Source organism: Scyliorhinus canicula, chromosome 10 (genome assembly GCF_902713615.1).
Source record: "Scyliorhinus canicula chromosome 10, sScyCan1.1, whole genome shotgun sequence".
Classification (NCBI taxonomy): Eukaryota; Metazoa; Chordata; class Chondrichthyes; order Carcharhiniformes; family Scyliorhinidae; genus Scyliorhinus; species Scyliorhinus canicula.
In genome coordinates this window covers 79,208,111-79,230,842 of record NC_052155.1, presented here as the reverse complement: position 1 = coordinate 79,230,842, position 22,732 = coordinate 79,208,111, and the positions used below count along the sequence as shown (strand labels likewise).

The 22,732-nt window shown below is 44.3% G+C and overlaps 1 protein-coding gene across 1 annotated transcript in view; it reads right to left on the bottom strand.

Annotated features, from left to right (window-relative positions):
• The window catches only part of trappc9 (trafficking protein particle complex 9), a 1,005,291-nt gene that overhangs the window by 423,234 nt on the left and 559,325 nt on the right, over positions 1-22,732 (bottom strand). The window contains 1 exon segment of the mRNA XM_038809220.1: positions 5,864-5,954. Coding sequence (XP_038665148.1) covers positions 5,864-5,954 — 91 coding nt within the window.

Genomic DNA, 22,732 nt, shown 5'->3' with positions numbered 1-22,732 from the left:
TTCCGTTTAAATGTCAGGGATTATTAGGTTTTATTATTCAGTTTATTTTAGGTGTAAAAAAAATGTTTGCTGAATTCAGCATTTCATAATGTTCAAGTAATGTCTGCAATAACTCATTTTTGTTCCAATACACTATATCTGGACTGGTAGGATGCAGTTCCATGCCTGCAATTATCTGAACATGAAATGCTTCTTTTTAGTGAAGGTGCAAGATGCTCTCAGATGGAGCAGTAATTGGTTGATGAGTCACCTAGGGCTATTCTAAGCTAAGCAGCATCATTAACCCTTCTTCGCATCTGATCACATAAGTGTGTAATTCTCATGATATGAAATCTATGCCTCCAATGTAAACATAACTAATTGAATCAGATGCTTAGTATATTGTCTGTATTAACAGGACAATATTACTTGTCTGTATTCCAAATATTGGTATAAAAGTTACACAAGCTCAGATCAATTATTGAGTGAACTGAATTGAAGTTGGATAACAGACTAGGAAAAAAAAGGTTTGTCTTGTATTAATAGCTTTAGAATAGACAAATATAGCTATCAGAACTCTTTCCAAGCATGATGGGGAATATAGCCAACACATTTGCATGATGGGTATAGTACTGTGAGAACCCAGCTAACAAATCACAAGCCATAAAATTTAATGATGTTCACAGGATGGAAAAACAAATGTTAGGGTAATGAGAGCACAGACTGGGAGGCATAGCCAGTCTTCCAATGAGGTAACTGAGGACACGCAGCCTGAATAATTCTGCTCATTAAGCAACTGGAGGTTGTACAAGGCTGCATAATAACTAAAAGATATAAATATGTTATGCAGCCTTTGTATCAGAGAGTCACCCTGTAGAATCAGGCTGTGTCCTCCTAGAATATGTTTGTAAAATAAAGTCCTTGGTTACTGGAAACTTACAGGCTCGAGTGGTCTCTTAAAGCAGCCTTTGGTTCTCCTGGACTATGGTGACTTTCCATCTTTAATTACACCGCAACGGAGCAAAAACCTAATCATTTGGAAATCACTACCACCTGGTGTAAATTCATAATGTGATTCTTTTGTTATGTCCCCTGCTTTATCCCTACAAAGAGGAAACAAAAAAACTAAGCTGATGAGAGCATAAGGCTAATAATTGAACTCAATATAACATAACTAATTAAAATGGTGGAAGTAATTTTTTTGTTCTGTTGTTACACTTTATTTTCTCCCAGGGAAGCCCACGTACAATCAATATTATCGTAGAAATCAAATCTATCCAGTCCTAATAGCATTACAGAAATTATGGGAGTATTGCAGCTATACATACATGTCGCTTTAACTATATTGCCACATTTAACACCTGAAGGTCGAGTTTCCATTTTGCGTACAATTGACAATGCGGGCACAGATTTCACTCAAAACTGTGCTGGTTTTCCAAATTGAATTTTTTGGTAAAATATCTCCTCAAACTCATTTGCATATCATCAAATGCAATAACTCCTAGGAATGACCGCTATCAGCAGTGCCTTAGAAGGCAATATTTTCTTAAGGGTACAGTCAGAACACTAGTCTTCTGTCTTTATATATATATTCCTGAATCTGATGGTTTAAATTAATTTCATGACATGCAATTATTTTTGTATTGCTACATGGTGGAAAATATTCAGAAATATACAATTCACCACAATTAATTCACAGGATAAGATTTTGAAATACTACCATATATTTTTGAATAGTGAACTAGAAAAGCATTTACAAACCAGTATCCATGAGAAAGCTGAATGACAATATGGGATCCAGACATCCTGAATCTCCACGTGGTTTTGTAAACATTTAAATCCTACTGGAAACCACTTTCACCCATTCTGTTTATAGCCTGCCAAGAGTTATCCAAATCATGATTTTTCTTATTTCACTCTCTGAGAAAGTACATCCAATTTGCTGTATGCCACTTAAAAATCACATGACAAATCTTAAGAATTCAGCACTTTAAACTCTGTTACAAAACCATGTTTTACCACATTGCAAGTCACGTCAAAAGTGCTCACAATGAGATGCACAAACAGATATGAGCTAGATATTACAACTGCATTAATATTTTATTGAAACTAATAAAAGTATAACAAAAAATAATTATTTAGTTTACTGTGCTATTGCATAAATCGAGTCTGTCCAAAAATTAACCATTAAGGCATCATGATTATAAAAACACATTTGTCACATTTAAGATCACAAAATTATTGCATAGTATGAATGCACAAACCTCAGAATAACTGAACTTAGTTGCTCTTAACATATTACAAAAGCAGTAGAGGTGATTGCAGCAAAACCAAAAGCAAATTGTTCTGAATTGTTCAGATTATAATTATAATGCACCCTTTCATGTTATTCATTCCTCTATATTCAGATGCTGCATTTAGTTAACATAAAAAAATGCTGTCAATGGCAGTTTGATATTTAAATAGCTAAAATATGACGATCTAGTTCTCTACCCTAGGTTTATAATGAAACATCTACCTGCTTTAAGTTATCGGTATATTTAATTAAACACAATTAAATTTATACATTGCTTTTCTAATTGAAAGCATTGACAAAGACCAACTAAATAAATAAAAGCCTTAGGTATGAATTTTTCTTCCGAAAATAAAAATATATTTTAGTAATATTGTGTATGTTCTTGACTTGTTTACAGACTGGTAAGTATATTGCTACACAGCAACATGTCTCAATTAACCTTTTGGTAATTGAAGCTGTGAAGGACTTAAAGCAATCAATAGTTCTTATTTGGAACAAATGATATTTTTGTGATGCAGAAATTTCAATAGCAATCTGACAGCACAATTATTTTGGGTACAGAGCAACATGTTAGGTGACATAGTTTATATGTTGATTAACCATGGTATGTTATCCAGGGAGTGAAAAAGAGAATACAATAAAAATACTGTGGAATGCAGGAGATCTAAAATAAAAACAGGAAGTGCTGGAAAAACTCAGCCTGTCTGCCAGCATCTCTGGAGACAGAAACACAGTTCATGCTTCGAGTTCAATATGACAGTTTTGGAACTCTAACAATAATAGAACTAACTACACCCTATTTGTTACACATTTATAAGCTTTTTATTTACAGAGAGATACATTACAAACATGCACCTCCAAACCCCAGTCTGCTACTCCATACAGGGGCAGAGTGGCTTCCCAGTTAATGTCCACTTGACTAAAAATAAACACCCAATTAATATCCAATTGTCAACCATTTATCAACCCAAATATAGATGTGTATGATACCCAAAGTAATAAAAGCGACATAATCATTTCAACACAACTTGAAAATTTACTAAAAACGGTAAAGGAAAGTGCTCTACCGGGACAGTGTGAGCAGGCAGGTTCCAAACCTACATCCTACCTTTGCATGAACAGAAATCAAACCCATGCTGTAGAAATATTCTGAACCACACACAATAGCCATCGACCCAACTGAGCTAACCAGCTCTCTTACTAAAAATAAGTCATTAATAAAGCTTAAAATTATAGCCAAAGTGATTTTGTTTATCTTTCACTCTTCCAAAAATTCAATTTGTCCTTTCAGTAACTTATTTTGAATATACCATTCACGTATTAAACAGGCAGTTTTACACAGATTTGAGCCAGGGAAGTTTCAATGGCAGTTTGGAAATTTTCGGAAATGGTAGGAGAATGGGATTAAGACACAAAAAGATTTGTTTCTTGGGGGTTAGTTTGCAGGATTGAAGGAGCTGGGAGCAAAGTATGGGCTGCAGCAGGGAGAAATGTTTAGATACATGCAGGTTCAAGATTCTGCCACGAAGGAGATACACAGCTTCCCGGTGGAGCCGGCCTCCACAATGCTGGAGGAGGTGCTGACGACAGGGGGACTGGAGAAGGGGTAGTGTCGACAGTTTACGAGATTAATTTGGACGAGAAGACAGCACTGGAAGGCATCAAAGTAAAGTGGGAGGAACAGCTGGGAGAGGGTATGGAGGAGGGGTTCTGGTGTGAGGTGCTCCAGAGAGTGAATGCCTCCACTTCATGCGTGATATTGGGGCTGATACAGCTGAAGGTGGTATACAGAGCACACCTCACAAGGGTGAGGATGAGCCAGCTCTTTGAGGGGGTAGAAGATGTGTGTGAACATTGTGGAGGGGGCCCCACAAATCACATTCATATGTTTTGGTACTGTCAAAAGATGGAGGATTACTGGAAGGAGGTTCTTAGGGTAGCCTCTGGTGCACGTGAAACTGGACCTGGGCCCTCAAGAGGCCATATTCGGGGTGTCGGACCAGCCGGGGTTGGAAACAGGTGCGGAGGCAGATATGGTAGCTTTCGCCTCCGCCTCGTTGAACGCCCGAAGGTGGATCCTGTTGGGATGGAAAACAAATTCTCCACCCTGTGCCCTGGCATGGTGAGAGGACCTGTTGGAATCCTTGACTCTTGAGAAGGTTAAGTTTGAACTGACGGGAAGGATGGAGCGGTTCTACAATTCATGGGCGTTATTCATTATGCCCTTTCAAGAATTAGATTATATCGAACATTGGGGGGTGGGATTGGGAGGGGTGGGGACTGTATGTGTTAATGGTGACTATGCTTCCTGGTTCCTTTTTGTTATTTGTTTATGTTAACATGCGGGCAGTTGTTTGGGGGTTGGTGGGATGATGGGATTGTCGTTGTTGATATGTTGATATGTATATATTAACATTATATTCATTACTGCTTGTTTATTGTTGGTGGGTGCAAATTAGGGAGAAAATGTGAAAAAAGAAAATAAAAATATTTAAAACAGGCAGTTTTAAATTGTTGAAAGTACCACTGTTCTAACATATGTATTCAACAATATTACACCTATACTATATCACCAGAAAGTACAAACTCCAGCAGATTTACTCAAACTAATGGGGAGATTTTTCTGGCAGTTTTCTTGGTTTATTCTGGTTGGATTTTCTGTCTCTCAAAACCTTAAACTCGTCTTGCCTCATTTTACTTTAGATATAAATGCAAACCATATTTTCCTTCACCATATGTGAAAAGATTCACAGTTAACAGTCTTAGCATCTTACAGTGCTAAGACATATTTAAAGATCTCATATTCCTTTATCAAGAAACCTATTTTATATTCACTAATCTCAGAATAAATACCATACCAACACAAATTACCTTATGTTTATCCACACTAAACATAAATTTGCTAATCAGTAGCCAAAATGCCACTTGAAAATGTTCACAATATTGAATAATAATTGAAGTTAATCAAAGTCAATTGTAATCAGCAATTGCTGTTACTTTTGGTTTTGACAAATTTGCATACTTATAATTTTTAACGTAATTATTTTTTTACTAAAAAACAGAATAAGTTTAAATACAAGACCGCAAAAGATAGAAAAAGCTTGATTCCAACACATCTACTGCAACTTTCAGGTTTTCTTGTTATCACACGCACGTTATCAGAACCCCTCATGTCTCTCCCTTAGCAAGTTTGAGACAAAAATCTGAAAACCAAATATCTTAATTCACCTGCAGTGTTCTAAGAAAAAATTGTCAAATGCTCGATAATCTCTTTGTTCACATTCCTTTATCCGAAGGAAAAACAAGAGTGACTTACAAGTGCAGGCATAATCTAATCAACCACCCAATCTGCTACAACCATTTCATTATGAGAAACCCAAGACCAGAAATACCAAACACACATTTGATATCAACAAAATAGTTCATATTCCAACAAATAACTTTAAAGTTGCAAACATCTCCAGCAGAGATTAAGATGTAAAACAAATGAAGCAAGTAATATTGGTTGTTCTCACTGAAAAATCTCTAGATTCCTCAAATAGATTCACTACTCGTCTGAGTGTTCCAAACTGACATTTTTGTACTCACCCCACTGCAGAGGAGCTAGCTGTAAATGTTCCTGCACCAGTTGATTGAGAACTCCTTCCACACTTGCTTCTCCTTCTCGATTAAGAGATGGGTACAAATAGTTAAGGAAATTCAAGCTGTTGAAACCCATTAAGCTTTAGAAATAAAGTGTTAGACGTTTTTAAGTTTTCCACTATAGCATTTGCAGGTAGGGGAGACAGTGGTGTTGTGGCATTGTCACTGGATTAGTAATCCAGAGACCCAGGGGACTCAGGTTTAAATCCCACAGCAGTTGGTGAAATTTGACTTCAATAAAAATCTGGAATTAAATGTCCATCAATAATCATGAAACCATTGTTGATTGTTATAAAAACCCAGCTGGATCACTAATGTCCTTTAGGGAAGGAAATCTGACACCCTTACTGGATAGGCCTACATGTGACTCCAAACCCTCAATAGTGTAGTTGATTCTTAAATGCCCTCTGAAATGGCCTAGCAAGCCACTCAATTGAAGGGCAATTGGGGGTAGGCAATAAATGCTTTCCCAGCCAGCGATGCCCACGTCCCCTGAATTGATATTTAAAAAGAGCTGTCTTTGGTGGTGCAGTATTGATTTTGGTCCAATTCCTGTTTCATTAAACAATTCTAAAAATTTGTAATTCGAGAAAATAAAATTGATTAGTTATAAAATCGTTTCCTGTTCAGGTCCGCAACTGGCTCAGTAGCAGGCAGGAGCATCAATAATGCATATCACAGTAGTAGGACCTGGCTTTACACCTGTGATATCTGTGCGGTGAATATCTAATTGCAACATGCCAGAAGGGAAAATACTTATGTCACAGTATGGAATAATGAAAGGAAATGTCACACGGTTTACACGTACATCTTGGTTAGAATCTTCTAGCCATTCTTGCCAGATGGCAAACCCTGCCATGGGTTTACTGGTGGCTTGGGTACGTAGAATGGGAAATCCTGTTGACAGTGGTGGGATCAGAAGATCCTGCTAGCGGCCAATGCGGGCTGCCTCCACCGCCATGAAACATGCTGTAGGTGACGTGGAAAATCCCACCCCTTATGCCGGTTTCAGAGTTCCAAAGGTAAAGGAGAAGGGATTAGACAACTTTTTGTTTCCTTGTATATGGAGAACTTTAAAGGGGAAAAGAAGAATACTGAATATAGGAAGAAGAAAACCTTAAATGCTCCAAGCAACTTTGTTCAAAAATATATTATGTTGATTGTATTTAATGGCAGTCTATAAAATAGCTTTAAAATAAAAATCATGAATTAATGGGAGTTTATTATCTCTGGTGCATATATATCTATGCGAAACAGAGTAAGAGGAAACCAATTTCAGCCATTACAAACCCCTAGGCTGCATTTTTCATTTGCCAGTGGAAAACGGACACAAACCTACCCCAGGTCAAGATGTCATCAGCCTGATTTTCACAAGGACAGCCTCTTAATTGGTATAGAAATTAGTTTGGCAGCTAATTAGCAGCTGCAGGAGTGGAAATGGAGACGGGGCGACTCACGTGCAGGTCAAATTTTTTTCAAAAAGTATTTTATTGAAGGCATTTTAAATATGCACATAAACACAAAAATACAAAATCCAACTGTGGCAACAGGTAACAAAGCCCCACTTTCCCTGCATCATTCCATCCTCCCCCCCCCCCCCAATCGGCTCACTGCCACCATGGCACCCACCTCCCTTTTCCAACCTTCTACACCCCCCCCCCCCCCCCCCCGCCACCCAAACAAAAAATAAACCCCCCCACCGCTGAAGACTCAATATTCCTTAAAGAAGTAGATTAACAGCTTTCACTTCAAGGTGATCCCCTCCTCTGCCCTCGAATGGTGAACACTCTTTTTCAAATGCAGGAACTCTGCCAAATCACTTACCCATACACCTGCCTTTAGAGGCTCAGAGTCCCACGAACACAACAAAATCTGTCTCCAGGCGATCAGGGAGGTAAAGGCCAAGACGTCGGCCTCTATCCCTGCCTGTACTCTCGGATCCTCAGACACTCCAAATATCGTCACCTCCGGACTTTGAGCTACCTCAACCCCATAAATCTTCGACATCACGTCCGAAAATCCTTTCCAAAATCCCCGCAATCTTGGACATGCCCAAAACATATGTACATGGTTCTCCGGCCCCCCTGCACCCCGCCCACACCTATCCTCCACTGCCAGGAAGAACCGACTCGTCCTGGACACTCATGTGGTTTGTATGCACCACCTTAAAACTGAATAAAACTTAGTCTGGCACACAACGAGGACGCATTCACCCTCCACAGCGCTTCCCTCCACACTCCAGCCCCCAACGCCCCCACCAACTTGAGCCTGACCACCTCCACAGGCGCACTCTTCCTTTTCATCAGCTCCCCATATATGTCCGCAACCCTGACATCCCCAATTTCATCCTCGGACAGGAGCTTATCCTGCAGCACCGGGGATGGCAGCGTTGGAAACGAAGGCAGCTCCTTCCTAATAAAGTCCCTGACCTGCAGATACCTGAATCTATTCACTCTTGGAAACTGATACATCCGCTCGAGCTCCTTCAGGTTTGCAAATCTGCCTTCCACGAACAAATCCTTAAAGTATTCTATCCTCAACTTCCGCCCCCTCCCTGAACATCGCATCCAACCCCGCTGGCGCAAACCTGTGATTGTCACAAATCGGCACCCACAGCGACCCGCCTGCCAATCCAAAGTGCTGCCGACACTGGTTCCAAACTCTCAAGTGCTGATACCACCATTGGACTTGTGGAGTATCGAACCGGCAAGGATGGAAGTGGCGCCAACAACATTGTCCTCATACTGGTCCCGTCACACGATGATGTATCCATCCACCCCCAAAACCAACTGCTCCCCCACCACCCCTTTCCTAGCCACCGCAATATTTGCTGTCCAGCAGTAATTCAACAAGCTCAGCAACCGCCTCCTTCGGCAGCCCTTCATCTCCACATCTGTACTCAAGCCACCAAATATAATGGCAGCACATTCGGCAACAACTTTGCATCGACATTCAACAGCGAGATCGGGCGGTACGATCCACACTTCTCCAGGTCTTTGTCCTTCTTTAAAATGAGTGATATTAAGGCCTGAGATTGCATTGGGGAAGTTGAGGGTGGGGGGGGGGGGGGGGGGGTGGAGCTCCCCCCTAACCATTGACTCCTTGTACATCTCAACTAGCATGGGCCCAAACTCTAACCCAAACTTCTTATAAAACTCGATTGGGAACCCATCCGGCGCCAGGGCCTTCCCCACTTGCATCGATCCTACACAATCCATTACAACTCTCCGCCTACTTGGGGCCCCCAGTTCTCGCACCTTTGCCTCCTCAATCCTCAGATATTGCAACCCATTCAAAAACTGCCTCATACCTTCATCCTCCACCAGAGGCTCTGAGCTATATTGCCTCCCAATGAACGGCCCCAAAAACCCCGTTCACCTCCTCCGGCTTGGATACCACCATGCCTCTCTTGTCTCTCACCTTCCCAATCTCCCTCGCTGCCACAGGCCTCAACTGGTCTGCAAGCCTCCAGCTCGGTTTCTTCCTGTACTCGTATACTGGCCACTGGCTCTAAGCAATTGTCTCACCCCCGTTCCTGTGGACACCAGCCCAACCTCCATCTGGAACCTCTGCTGTTCTTTTAGTAACTCCTCCTCAGACACCATTGAGTATCTCCAGTCCACCCTATGAATTTCCTCCATCAACCCCAACCTCTCAGCCCGCCCTACTCTCTCCCTGTGCACCCTAATTTACATACATTACTCCCTTACCACTGCTTTCAGCGCCCCCCACAGCATGGAGGGAGAAACCTCCCCATATTAATCACTTCCACATAATTTCAGATGGCCACCCTCACCCTCTCACAAATCTCTGTCTGCCAACAATCCTGCTTCCAACCTCCACTGCGGCCGCTGAACCTCTCCCTGCACCACCCAATGCAGCGCATGGTCCGAGACCACAATTGCTGAATACTCCGAAGCTACCACCATTGCCAACAGTGCCTTGTCAAAAAACAAGAAAATCAATTCAGGAGTATATCCGATGCATGTACGAGAAATAAGAAAACTCCTTCGCCCTCGGCCTCTCAAAGCACCGTAGGTCCACCCACACGTCCACACCCACCCCATACGCTCCATAAACCCCAACTACTCTTTCGCCATAGCCGACACCCTCAGGGACCTTGGGTACGACCGAACCGACCCACGATCCAGAAACATATTGAAATCTCCCCCCATAATCAGCAGGTGCGTGTCCAGGTGCAGCATCTTTGCCAAGACCTGCCTCAAAAAATCCACATCATCCCAATTTGGGGCATATACATTCACTAACATCACAGGCATTCCCTCTAGCTTCCTGTTAACCATCACACATCTACCCCCTGGATCAATCACAATACTGCCAACCTCAAAGGCCACCCTTTTGTTAATCAGCATCGCCACCCCCCACGCCTTCATATCCAACCCCAAGTGGAACACATGCCCCACTAAGCCCTTCTTCAGACTCATTTGGTCCCCCTGCTTCAGGTGCATCTCCTGAAGAAACACAACGTCTGCCTTCAAACTCCTTAAATGTGAGAAAACACGCAACCTTTTGACCAGGCTACTTAGCCCCACACGTTCACGTAATCAACCGGTTGGAAGGCTCCCCGCAAACCCCCCACCTCACCAATCAGCCATAACTCCTCTTTCACCAGCTCCCCCAAGTCCATGCCTCGCAACCCCTCGGGCCCTCCCCATCTTCTCCTGATCAACTGCGCCACAACAATTCCACCCACGTCAGCATCCATTCCCTCCCCCTCCATAAACAAAGACAAATAAAATCCAACCACCCCAACCCCTCCCTCCAGAGGTTGCCCGCCCCCACATAACCAGCTAGAATGGTAGCCCCCACTCGAGGCCTTTGCCTACCCACCTTTTCCCCCAGTTGTCCTTCACCCGCCAATCCCCAACAAACAGTAAGAAAGTAAGAAAAATAACATTAAATCACTCCTACCAATATTCATTAAATGCAACACACTGTCCATTGTGTAAACCCACTTTTCCCACTTTTGCATCGCCAAAGGTCACTGTCCTCATACAACTCCCAGTCCATCGTGTCTCAGAAATACCCTCGCCTCTTCCGGCACACCAAAATAAACCTCTCATTTCTGGTGCTTGACCTACAACCGAGCGGAATATCACACCCCAAACTTCACCCCTTCCTTGTATAGAGTAATCTTGATCCAATTATACCTGGCCCGCTGCTTGACCAACTCTGCACCCAAGTCCTGGTAGATCCTCAACAAGTTTCCCTTCCAGGTGCCTTTTTTAAACTGCTTTACTCATCTCAATAGCGTTTTCTTGTCGAGAAAACAATGCAGCCGCCCCACCATTGCCATCGGTAGCTCCCCCGTCTTTGGCCTACTCATCAGCACCTTGTGCGCTCAATCCACGTCGAGGGTAGGCGTCAAAGAGCCCCTTCCCCCCCAAACTTCTCGCCACATACATTGCTGCCTGCGTTCCCTCGATCACTTCAGGCAGCCTCACAATCCGGAGAATCTGCATCCTGGAATGGTTCTCTAGGTCCTCCACCTTCTCCCTCAACCTCATGGCTAACCGCCACGAGCACCATCTCCATCCCAACGATTCATAGAATTTACCGTGCAGAAGGAGGCCATTCGGCCCAGCGAGTCTGCACCGGCTCTTGGAAAGGGCACCCTACCCAACCACACACCTACACCCTATCCCCATAACCCAGTAGCCCCACCCAACACTAAGGGCAAGTTTGGACACGAAGGGCAATTTAGCATGACCAATCCACCTAACCTACACATCTTTGTACTGTGGGAGGAAACCGGAGCACCAGGAGGAAACCCACGCACACACGGGGAGAACATGCAGACTCCGCACAGACAGTGACCCAAGCCGGGAATCGAACCTGGAGCTGTGAAGTAATTGTGCTAATCACTATGCTACCGTGCTGCCAGGCGGTCCTCATACTCTCCCACTGGAGAGTCCTAATACTCTCCCATTGATTCTTCCACCTTCTGGAGTTCCAGATCCTACACCTCCAGCCCCTGCCCCACTCTCTCCATAGCTGCCTTAAGCGGCTCCATCAGCTATGCCAGGTCCTCTGAGGCCTCCTGCCTCTGATCTGGAACTTCACATTCATAAAGTCCACAAGTTGCTTAGTAGACCATATGGCAGACAACAACACTCCAGCAACCGTTACCATTTTCCTGTGACGTACCTGAAATAAGCTCTCACCCAGGCTGCTGCCTCTTCTGGTAAGCCATAAACCAGCCCCACCGATGGAGCACTTTTATTGCTCATGCACCATTGAATCGGATGAAAAAGGACCAGAAATTCCACCCCAAGCAGGAGCCACCAAATGTGCGACCACTCACTCCTTGGCCGCCAATGGAAGTTTCAAGTGCAGGTCCAATTTAATCAATATTAAATGTCTCGGATCGTGTTTTCCGGGTCCTTAAGGGGGAGGGGGAGCAGCCCCAAGTCGTAGTCCACATTGGCACTAACGACATAGGTAAGAAAGGGGACAAGGATATTAGGCAGGCCTTTAGGGAGCTAGGATGGAAGCTCAGAGCGAGAACAAACAGAGTTGTTATCTCTGGGTTGTTGCCCGTGCCACGTGATAGTGAGATGAGGAATAGGGAGAGAGAGCAATTAAACACGTGGCTACAGGGATGGTGCAGGCGGGAGGGATTCAGATTTCTGGATAACTGGGGCTCTTTCTGGGGAAGGTGGGACCTCTATAGACAGGATGGTCTACATCTGAACCTGAGGGGCACCAATATCCTGGGGGGGAGATTTGTTAGTGCTCTTTGGGGGGGTTTAAACTAATTCAGCAGGGGCATGGGAACCTGGATTGTAGTTTTGGGGTACGGGAGATTGAGAGTATAGAGGTCAGGAGCACAGATTTGACTTCGCAGGAGGGTGCCAGTGTTCAGGTAGGTGGTTTGAAGTGTGTCTACTTCAATGCCAGGAGTATACGAAATAAGGTAGGGGAACTGGCAGCATGGGTTGGTACCTGGGACTTCGATGTTGTGGCCATTTCAGAGACATGGATAGAGCAGGGACAGGAATGGTTGTTGCAGGTTCCGGGGTTTAGGTGTTTTAGTAAGCTCAGAGAAGGGGGCAAAAGAGGGGGAGGTGTGGCGCTGCTAGTCAAGGACAGTATTACGGTGGCGGAAAGGATGCTAGATGGGGACTCTTCTTCTGAGGTAGTATGGGCTGAGGTTAGAAACAGGAAAGGAGAGGTCACCCTGTTGGGAGTTTTCTATAGGCCACCTAATAGTTCTGGGGATGTAGAGGAAAGGATGGCGAAGATGATTCTGGAAAAGAGCGAAAGTAACAGGGTAGTTGTTATGGGAGACTTTAACTTTCCAAATATTGACTGGAAAAGATATAGTTCGAGTACATTAGATGGGTCATTCTTTGTACAATGTGTGCAGGAGGGTTTCCTGACACAATATGTTGACAGGCCAACAAGAGGCGAGGCCACATTGGATTTGGTTTTGGGTAATGAACCAGGCCAGGTGTTAGATCTGGAGGTAGGTGAGCACTTTGGAAACAGTGACCACAATTCGGTGACCTTTACGTTAGTGATGGAAAGGGATAAGTATACCCCGCAGGGCAAGAGTTATAGCTGGGGGAAGGGCAATTATGATGCCATTAGACATGACTTAGGATGTGTTGGTTGGAGAAGTAGGCTGCAAGGGTTGGGCACACTGGATATGTGGAGCTTGTTCAAGGAACAGCTATTGCATGTTCTTGATAAGTACGTACCAGTCAGGCAGGGAGGAAGGGGTCGAGCGAGGGAACCGTGGTTTACCAAAGAAGTGGAATCTCTTGTTAAGAGGAAGAAGGAGGCCTATGTGAAGATGAGGCGTGAAGTTTCAGTTGGGGCGCTTGATATTTACAAGGAAGCGAGGAAGGATCTAAAGAGAGAGCTGAGACGAGCAAGGAGGGGACATGAGAAGTCTTTGGCAGGTAGGATCAAGGAAAACCCAAAAGCTTTCTATAGGTATGTCAGGAATAAAAGAATGACTAGGGTAAGAGTAGGGCCAGTCAAGGACAGTGGTGGGAAGTTGTGTGTGGAGGCTGAGGAGATAAGCGAGATACTAAATGAATACTTTTCGTCAGTATTCACTCAAGAAAAAGATAATATTGTGGAGGAGAATGCTGAGACCCAGGCTATTAGAATAGATGGCATTGAGGTGCGTAGGGAAGAAGTGTTGACAATTCTGGACAAGGTGAAAATAGATAAGTCCCCGGGGCCGGATGGGATTTATCCTAGGATTCTCTGGGAAGCCAGGGAAGAGATTGCTGAGCCTTTGGCTTTGATTTTTAGGTCATCATTGGCTACAGGAATAGTGCCAGAGGACTGGAGGATAGCAAATGTGGTCCCTTTGTTCAAGAAGGGGAGTAGAGATAACCCCGGTAACTATAGGCCGGTGAGCCTAACGTCTGTGGTGGGTAAAGTCTTGGAGAGGATTATAAAAGATACGATTTATAATCATCTAGATAGGAATAATATGATTAGGGACAGTCAGCATGGTTTTGTGAAGGGTAAGTCATGCCTCACAAACCTTATCGAGTTCTTTGAGAAGGTGACTGAACAGGTAGACGAGGGTAGAGCAGTTGATGTGGTGTATATGGATTTCAGTAAAGCGTTTGATAAGGTTCCCCACGGTCGGCTATTGCAGAAAATACGGAGGCTGGGGATTGAGGGTGATTTAGAGATGTGGATCAGAAATTGGCTAGTTGAAAGAAGACAGAGAGTGGTAGTTGATGGGAAATGTTCAGAATGGAGTTCAGTTACGAGTGGCGTACCACAAGGATCTGTTCTGGGGCCATTGCTGTTTGTCATTTTTATAAATGACCTAGAGGAGGGCGCAGAAGGATGGGTGAGTAAATTTGCAGACGACACTAAAGTCGGTGGAGTTGTAGACAGTGCGGAAGGATGTTGCAGGTTACAGAGGGACATAGATAAGCTGCAGAGCTGGGCTGAGAGGTGGCAAATGGAGTTTAATGTGGAGAAGTGTGAGGTGATTCACTTTGGAAAGAATAACAGAAATGCGGAATATTTGGCTAATGGTAAAATTCTTGGTAGTGTGGATGAGCAGAGGGATCTCGGTGTCCATGTACATAGATCCCTGAAAGTTGCCACCCAGGTTGATAGGGTTGTGAAGAAGGCCTATGGTGTGTTGGCCTTTATTGGTAGAGGGATTGAGTTCCGGAGCCATGAGGTCATGTTGCAGTTGTACAAAACTCTAGTACGGCCGCATTTGGAGTATTGCGTACAGTTCTGGTCGCCTCATTATAGGAAGGACGTGGAAGCTTTGGAACGGGTGCAGAGGAGATTTACCAGGATGTTGCCTGGTATGGAGGGAAAATCTTATGAGGAAAGGCTGATGGACTTGAGGTTGTTTTCGTTAGAGAGAAGGTTAAGAGGTGACTTAATAGAGGCATACAAAATGATCAGAGGGTTAGATAGGGTGGACAGCGAGAGCCTTCTCCCGCGGATGGGGGTGGCTAGCACGAGGGGACATAGCCTTAAATTGAGGGGTAATAGATATAGGACTGAGGTCAGAGGTGGGTTTTTTACGCAAAGAGTGGTGAGGCCGTGGAATGCCCTACCTGCAACAGTAGTGAACACGCCAACATTGAGGGCATTAAAAAATTTATTGGATAAGCATATGGATGATAAGGGCATAGTGTAGGTTAGATGGCCTTTAGATTTTTTCCATGTCGGTGCAACATCGAGGGCCGAAGGGCCTATACTGCGCTGTATCGTTCTATGTTCTATGTTCTAATATGACAGCCATTATTAAAGTTGCTGTTTCAGTGTTTTACCTTCAGGCATGAACATAATAAGTCAGAGAGCCAGATGCCTGGAACCCAAGGCAAGTCAGCCTCTCATTTTGCTGATGCATCCCTTGAGGTCTTCTTCAAGACCATAAGAGAGAGAAAGGTCCTCCTTCAGAGGATGGCAAGAGGGGCCACAGCCACAGACTATGCAGGCCTAGATGGAGATAGCTGATATAGTCAGAAGTACTGTGGTGTGCAGAAACTGAATCCAGTCTCAAATGATGATCAATCACCCGATAAGCACTGGCAAGGTAATGTAACTTCAAATCTGCACGACAGACCTCTGGGTATTCACTCTCCCGACAGACCAGCCAAAGACTCTGGTTGCAATTAAGGCGACATGCTATTCCTGAGCATGGTATACATGTGCCCAGGGTACTTAGTCTCTCAAAGCCATGGTGCTGCTGAGGATCTGCCAGCAATGAAACATACACCTACTAATGAATAAGGACAGCTGACATTGGCCATGGATGCCAACAGTGCCTCGGCACACTCTCCTTTGTCCTTACCCATGAGAGGGCCCATATGAAAAGAAAGGTTGCATACCTTCATGTTATCACCGCCTCGCAGGAGAGGACCAGGGACATCACCAAGGTAGCAGACCACGAGAAAGTCGGTGAAGTGCGTTGGCCATCTGCAGTGAAGATAGTGATTAGAGAGCAATGTGGTGGCTAAAGAGGTGCAACGCATTACAGCCAGTCGGGAAACGTACCAAAGACTGAATTGCATGATGGAGCCTGATGCAGATATCAAGGGAATTAGACCAACTCCCTCACCATCAGCAGCAAAGGGCAGCAAAAGCAGTGCTTAGAATAGGCACAGTCACACCATACAAGCACACCCTTAACCAGAGCACTAGTCACCACGTTGAGTCCCTGCACACAGATGGTTACAGTAGAACTGCATCATGAGCACAGCACTAGTATGCAGAGGTAGTGCCAAAGGCAGAGGAAACTATGAGCAGTCTCCATCAGAGGATGAAGAAAACACAAAGCAACACTCAGGGAATACAAATGGAGGGCCTCAGGAGTCTTAAGAAAAGAGGCCCGACATGGACCAGAAGCAGCACATGATGTCGGAGTTCCCTGAAGCAATGCAGATAATGGAATGAGAATGGAGGAGTCCATTCAGCACAGGTGAGCCAGCATCGGAGCATTGAGCACATGAGCTCCTCCACGGAAAGAGTGGACAGCCTTGGGGAGCAATTTGCAAGTCCACATGGAGTGTATGCAGGAACTGTGCACTGATGTTCACAAGGTGAATGCCACTCCATGTAGCCTTGCTTGGTCAGTGGAGCTGATGTCTGGAGGGGATGTCAGTTGTGCCCCAGCTGGTGGTTCCAGCCATCTGTTCAAGGCTCAGTCAGCCAAATGAAGAGGGCAAGGGTGCCACCCCTCCCAGGGCACCATCATCACATCAGCCTCCTTAACCCTCTGAAGGATGGGACATATGTGCAGCAGAGCCCAGTGACAGAGACTACCCCTATAATTATGTAGATACAGCAGCCTCTGGAGATGCCTTTGTTCACAATGAGAACTTCCACGAGCATCTCAGCTGCAGGAAGAGACAAATGAGCAAGCGCCTCAACCTTCTTCAAATCCACAGAACGAACATGACAGGGCAGGCCTTTGGATATTCACCTTCCGAGGTGTCCAAGATAACATGCTGTACCTAAACTTGGGAAAATTGTGTCCAAGGTACTTACTGACCACTGGGAATGGCTCAGAGCCATTGTGCTGTAGAAGTAGCGTGGAGTCCACCATATCAGGCAGACCACTGAATAGGTCACTGAGATTTCTCGTACCTGTAACTATGTACTGATTTCTTTTACAGGCATCATCATGTATATACTGACACTTGAAACCAGATATTTAAGCCTCCTTTGGTGGGGCAGAAAACAGTTAAGTGATGAAAGTGGAGCAAGTGTCAACGGTGACAATGAAGCCTCCAGCAGATGTGCACGCTTCACTAGCAGTCAGGAGTTTACATGGTCTAGCTGCTACTTCAATTGAAGTATAAGCACAGACAGCTCAAGAGCGAGTTCCACATTATGTCTTTCCACCTGGGTTGGAGGGGCTCAGCTGAAATGTGCTTGAATTAAATGGTCCCTTAAGGTAATGGCATCCCAAGAAGAACCTTCAGGCTGGTATAGGAAGTGGCCAATTTTATGTGCAGCTGAAGCAATATGACGATCTGTAGTCTTCCTGCTCTTCGAGGTCTTGTTCCTGCTCTTCCTTCAATGAGCTGTGTACTTCCAGCCCTCAACTCTTCAAGATCTTCACATCTCTGGAGGGTAAAGTTATGGAGACCACAGAGACTGCCACAAGTGAGCAAAACCCTTGCAGGACTGCATTCCAGAACAGCACCTGACCAGACACAGGAACCGTTCCTTCGCACTTCCTGTAGCTTGATTAATGGTTGTCTTCATGAGTAGATGGTTTTGACTGTAATGCCTCTGTCACGGGCTGATGCGGAGGGGTGAAAAGAACACAAGAACTAGGAGCAGGAGTAGGACATCTGGCCCCTCGAGCCTGCTCCGCCATGCAATGAGATCATGGCTGCTCTTTTGTGGACTCAGCTCCACTTTCCGGCCCGAACAGCATAACCCTTAATCCCTTTATTCTTCAAAAAACTATCTTTCTTTATCTTAAAAACATTTAATGAAGGAGCCTCACCTGCTTCACTGGGCAAGGAATTCCATTGATTCACAACCCTTTGGGTGAAGAAGTTCCTCCTCAACTCAGTCCTGAATCTACTTGGGTGAAGTGAAATGCTGACGTAGACTGGATTGGCAGAGGATGAAGGAATCATGGCAGCTCTCAGAGAATCAAGTATACACAATTAAACCCAGACTTACCTCGTCAAATCTGGAGGACGGGATTGAGTGCCACACCTGCAGTTTGGTGTTTTTATAATTCTCCGGGCTGAGGACAAGCCCAATGTGTATGTGCAAAAAGGATACAGGGTGAAAACCTGATCATGTGACTTGGGACTGGAATGCCATAATGAAGAAGAGTACCAAGCAAGTGTCAGGAAGCCGAAGCAGTCCCAAAGGGAAAGGAGCCAGAGTGAGGTCCCAGTTAAGAAGAGGAGCACAGAAGCTCCAAGTAGAAAAGTGGCTGCGGTTGGAAGATATAAAGTGGAGGGGGCTCAGGAGAAGCCCTGGCAATCAAAAATAGTTTAAGAGAAGCTCTGGTGATCAAAAGAAGCAGCAGAAAGTTGGTGACTCCATGCTGCTCACAACTAAAATCTATTCCAGATAGGGAGAAAGACTGTAAGAGGGGGAAAAAACATCCATAGCTAAACAAGGAGGTTAAGGACAATATAATGACAAAAACTAAGGTATACCATGTTACAAAGGCCAGTGGCAGGCTGGAAAATTGGGAAACTTTCATACATAAAGCAAGGGTTACTAAAATAGTGATAAAAAGAGCTAAAGTAAATTATGAAAGAAAGCTAGTGCAAAATATCAAAAAGGATAGCAAAAGCTTTCATAAGTACATAAAAGGGAAGAGAGTCGCTGAAGTGAATGTTGTTCCCTGGAAGATGAAACTGGAAAGTTAATAGTGGGGAACACAGAAATGGCAGAGATGCTAAATCAATATTTTGCCTCAGTTTTCATGGTGGAGGACACTGGTATCATCCTATGGGAATGGGTAATTCAGAGGTAATAAAAAGGGTGGAACTTATAACAACCAGCATCAGTAGGGAAACAGTACTGAACAAACTATTGGGATTGAAGGCAGACAAATCCCCAGGGCCTGATGGCCATCATCAGGGGATCTGGGCGCCCTCCCTTGAGCATGAGTTGCAGAAAACTAGTATGCAGGTACAGCAGGTAATACATAAAGTGAATGGAATGTTGGCATTTATAGCGAAAGAAATAGAGTATAAAGGTAAGGAAGTGTTGCAACATCACAAGGTATGGATAAGATCCTACCTGGAGAACTGCGCACAGTTTTGGTCCCCTTATTTGAGGGAAGATGTTGTGGTATTGGAGAAGGTTCAGTTGAGGTTCACTAAATTGATTCCATAAATATGTGGTTTGTCTTATGAAGAGGGATTGAGCAGTTTCGGTCTTTACTCTTGAAGTTCAGAAGAATGAGGGAAGATCAAATTGAGGTACATAATGATAAAAGATATGGATAAAGCAGACGAGGCGTGGGTGCTTCATCTTGTGGGGCATTCAAGTACAAGAGTTCATAATCTCAGAATAAGGGGTAGCAAATTGAAAACAGAGGTGAGGAGAAACTACTTCTTTCAAAGGGTCGTGAATCTGTGGAAATCGCTACCGCAGAGTGTGGCGGATGCTGGGACAAGTTTAAGGAGGAGTTCGACAGATTTTTAATTTGCAATGAATTGTAGGGTTTTGGATAACGGTCAATACAGTGGAGATAGGCTATGATGAGATCAGCCATGATCGTTTTGAATGGTGGAGCAGGCTCCAGAGGTTAATTTGCCTACTCCTGCTCCTAGTTCAGTCCAATTCCACCTTCCAGTTCTTGGTTTGTAGCCCTGTAAGTAACAGCACTTCAAGGAAAAATCTGGTGTTCTTGATTAATATAGGGATTTCTTCATTAATAAGGGGATCGGGTGGCAGCACGGTGGCACAGTGGTTAGCATTGCTGCCTCACGGCACTGAGGTCCCAGGTTCGATCCCGGCTCTGGGTCCCTGTCCATGTGGAGTTTGCACATTCTCCCCGTGTTTGCGTGGGTTTCTCCCCCACAACCCAAAGATGTGCAGTGTAGGTGGATTGGCCACGCTAAATTGCCCCTAATTGGAAAAATTGAATTGGATATTCTAAATTTAAAAAAAATAAATAATAAGAGGATCGGGGCTGTGGAGAGAAGACAGGAGAATGAGGACGAGGAATATATCAACCATGATTGAATAGCGGAGCAGACTTGATGGGCCAAATAGCCTAATTCTGTTCCTATATCATATGGTGCAGGCCTTTGGAATACAGTAGTATTCGGTTTGGCCTGGCTGAAGAGCTGAAATTGTGATTGTGAATTGGTGACTCAGAAATTCAGAGGACTCCGTCTCGGGAGGCGAGACTGAAACCCTGGAATGTGTGCAGCTGTTGAAGGTGTGCAGCTGATGAGGCTGTCCGAGTAGAATTACTTTTGGAGGAAAAAGACTTTCAAAGATGAAGATTTGAATCCCTCATGGGAGAGAAAGAATTCAGCTAGATTGACTCCATTGTTACTGATGTATGGATGCACTATTGAGAAATCGAAGGATTCTATTTGGATGCATCTGCCATGTATTTTGTATTGTGGTGTGTTCAACCACAGTTAATTCTGTTAATTCAACTGTACGTCAGATTAACACTGAATGGTAAGAGTCTAACATAGATATTTAAATTGTTGCATCTTTCTGACCTTGTATAGTGAGATTTATTTTTGCTTGTTCGAAACCCATGGAATCTTGTGACCTTATTCTCTTAGCAAGCATCTTAAATCACAAACCATAAACAAAAAGTTATGGTCCCTAACCGGATTGCATCAAAAACCTGGGGGCCTGGTTCAGTATCACACCTTCCTGTTGATGAACCTGACTGGCCAGTCATTGGGTGCCTGGATGGCCACATAGATGCAACTGCTGATGCCTGGCAGCTGGTGAAAGCAATGGATGAAAATCAAGGCTGTGTCTGTCTGAAATTGAATGTACTATACAGCTCTCACCAATAGGGCATCAGTAACCTACAAGATGCACTGGTATGCAGCCATTCGTGATTCATCACCAAGGTCTGGAGTTGATCCTAGGAAGAAGCCAGAAGTGAAGAATTCAAGACCACTATGATGGGCATGGTATGGAAAGTAGTGATGTTGTGAAGTCAAAGGTGACAAGGGCTCAGACCTGACAGTCATGTCCTCATTGTCAGCTAATGCCTTCCTTGTGCTCAGTTGTCCCCGAATTATGTTGGGGCCTTGCCCACTCCTCGATAGTCTCACAATGTCAGATGAGTGAAAACCATGTGCACTGCCCAGGCTCTGTCTGTTCTCCCCACAAATGGCACTGCCTCAACAGCACCAGTGTGTCAAAGGCAAAGTCCCCCTCTGTACCATTCACACTTTCATGGGTGCTGTGACTGGAAAAAAAAATACAGATGGAGGGTGAGAAAGTAAAATCAAATACTAGTGTTTTGTGTTTAAACAAAGGAGATTACAAGGGGATGAGAGAAGAACTAGCTAAGGTAGACTGGGAGCTAAGACTTTATGGTGGAACAGTTGAGGATCAGTGGAGAACCTTCCAAGCGATTTTTCACAGTGCTCAGCAAAGGTTTATACCAACAAAAAGGAAGGACGGAAGAAAGAAGGAAAATCGACCGTGGATATCTAAGGAAATAAGGGAGAGTATCAAATTGAAGGAAAAAGCATATAAAGTGGCAAAGATTGCTGGGAGATTAGAGGACTGGGAAATCTTTAGGGGGCAACAGAAAGCTACTAAAAAAGCTATAAAGAAGAGTAAGATAGAGTATGAGAGTAAACTTGCTCAGAATATAAAAACAGACAGTAAAAGTTTTTACAAATATATAAGACAAAAAAGAGTGGCTAAGGTAAATATTGGTCCTTTAGAGGATGAGAAGGGAGTTTTAATAATGGGAAATGAGGAAATGGCTGAGGAACTGAACAGGTTTTTTGGGTCGGTCTTCACAGTGGAAGACACAAATAACATGCCAGCGACTGATAGAAATGAGGCTATGACAGGTGAGGACCTTGAGAGGATTGTTATCACTAAGGAGGGAGTGATGGGCAAGCTAATGGGGCTAAAGGTAGACAAGTCTCCTGGCCCTGATGGAATGCATCCCAGAGTGCTAAAAGAGATGGCTAGGGAAATTGCAGATGCACTAGTGATAATTTACCGAAATTCACTAGGCTCTGGGGTGGTCCCGGTGGATTGGAAATTAGCAAACGTGACGCCACTGTTTAAAAAAGGAGGTAGGCAAAAAGCAGGAAATTATAGGCCAGTGAGCTTAACTTCGGTAATAGGGAAGATGCT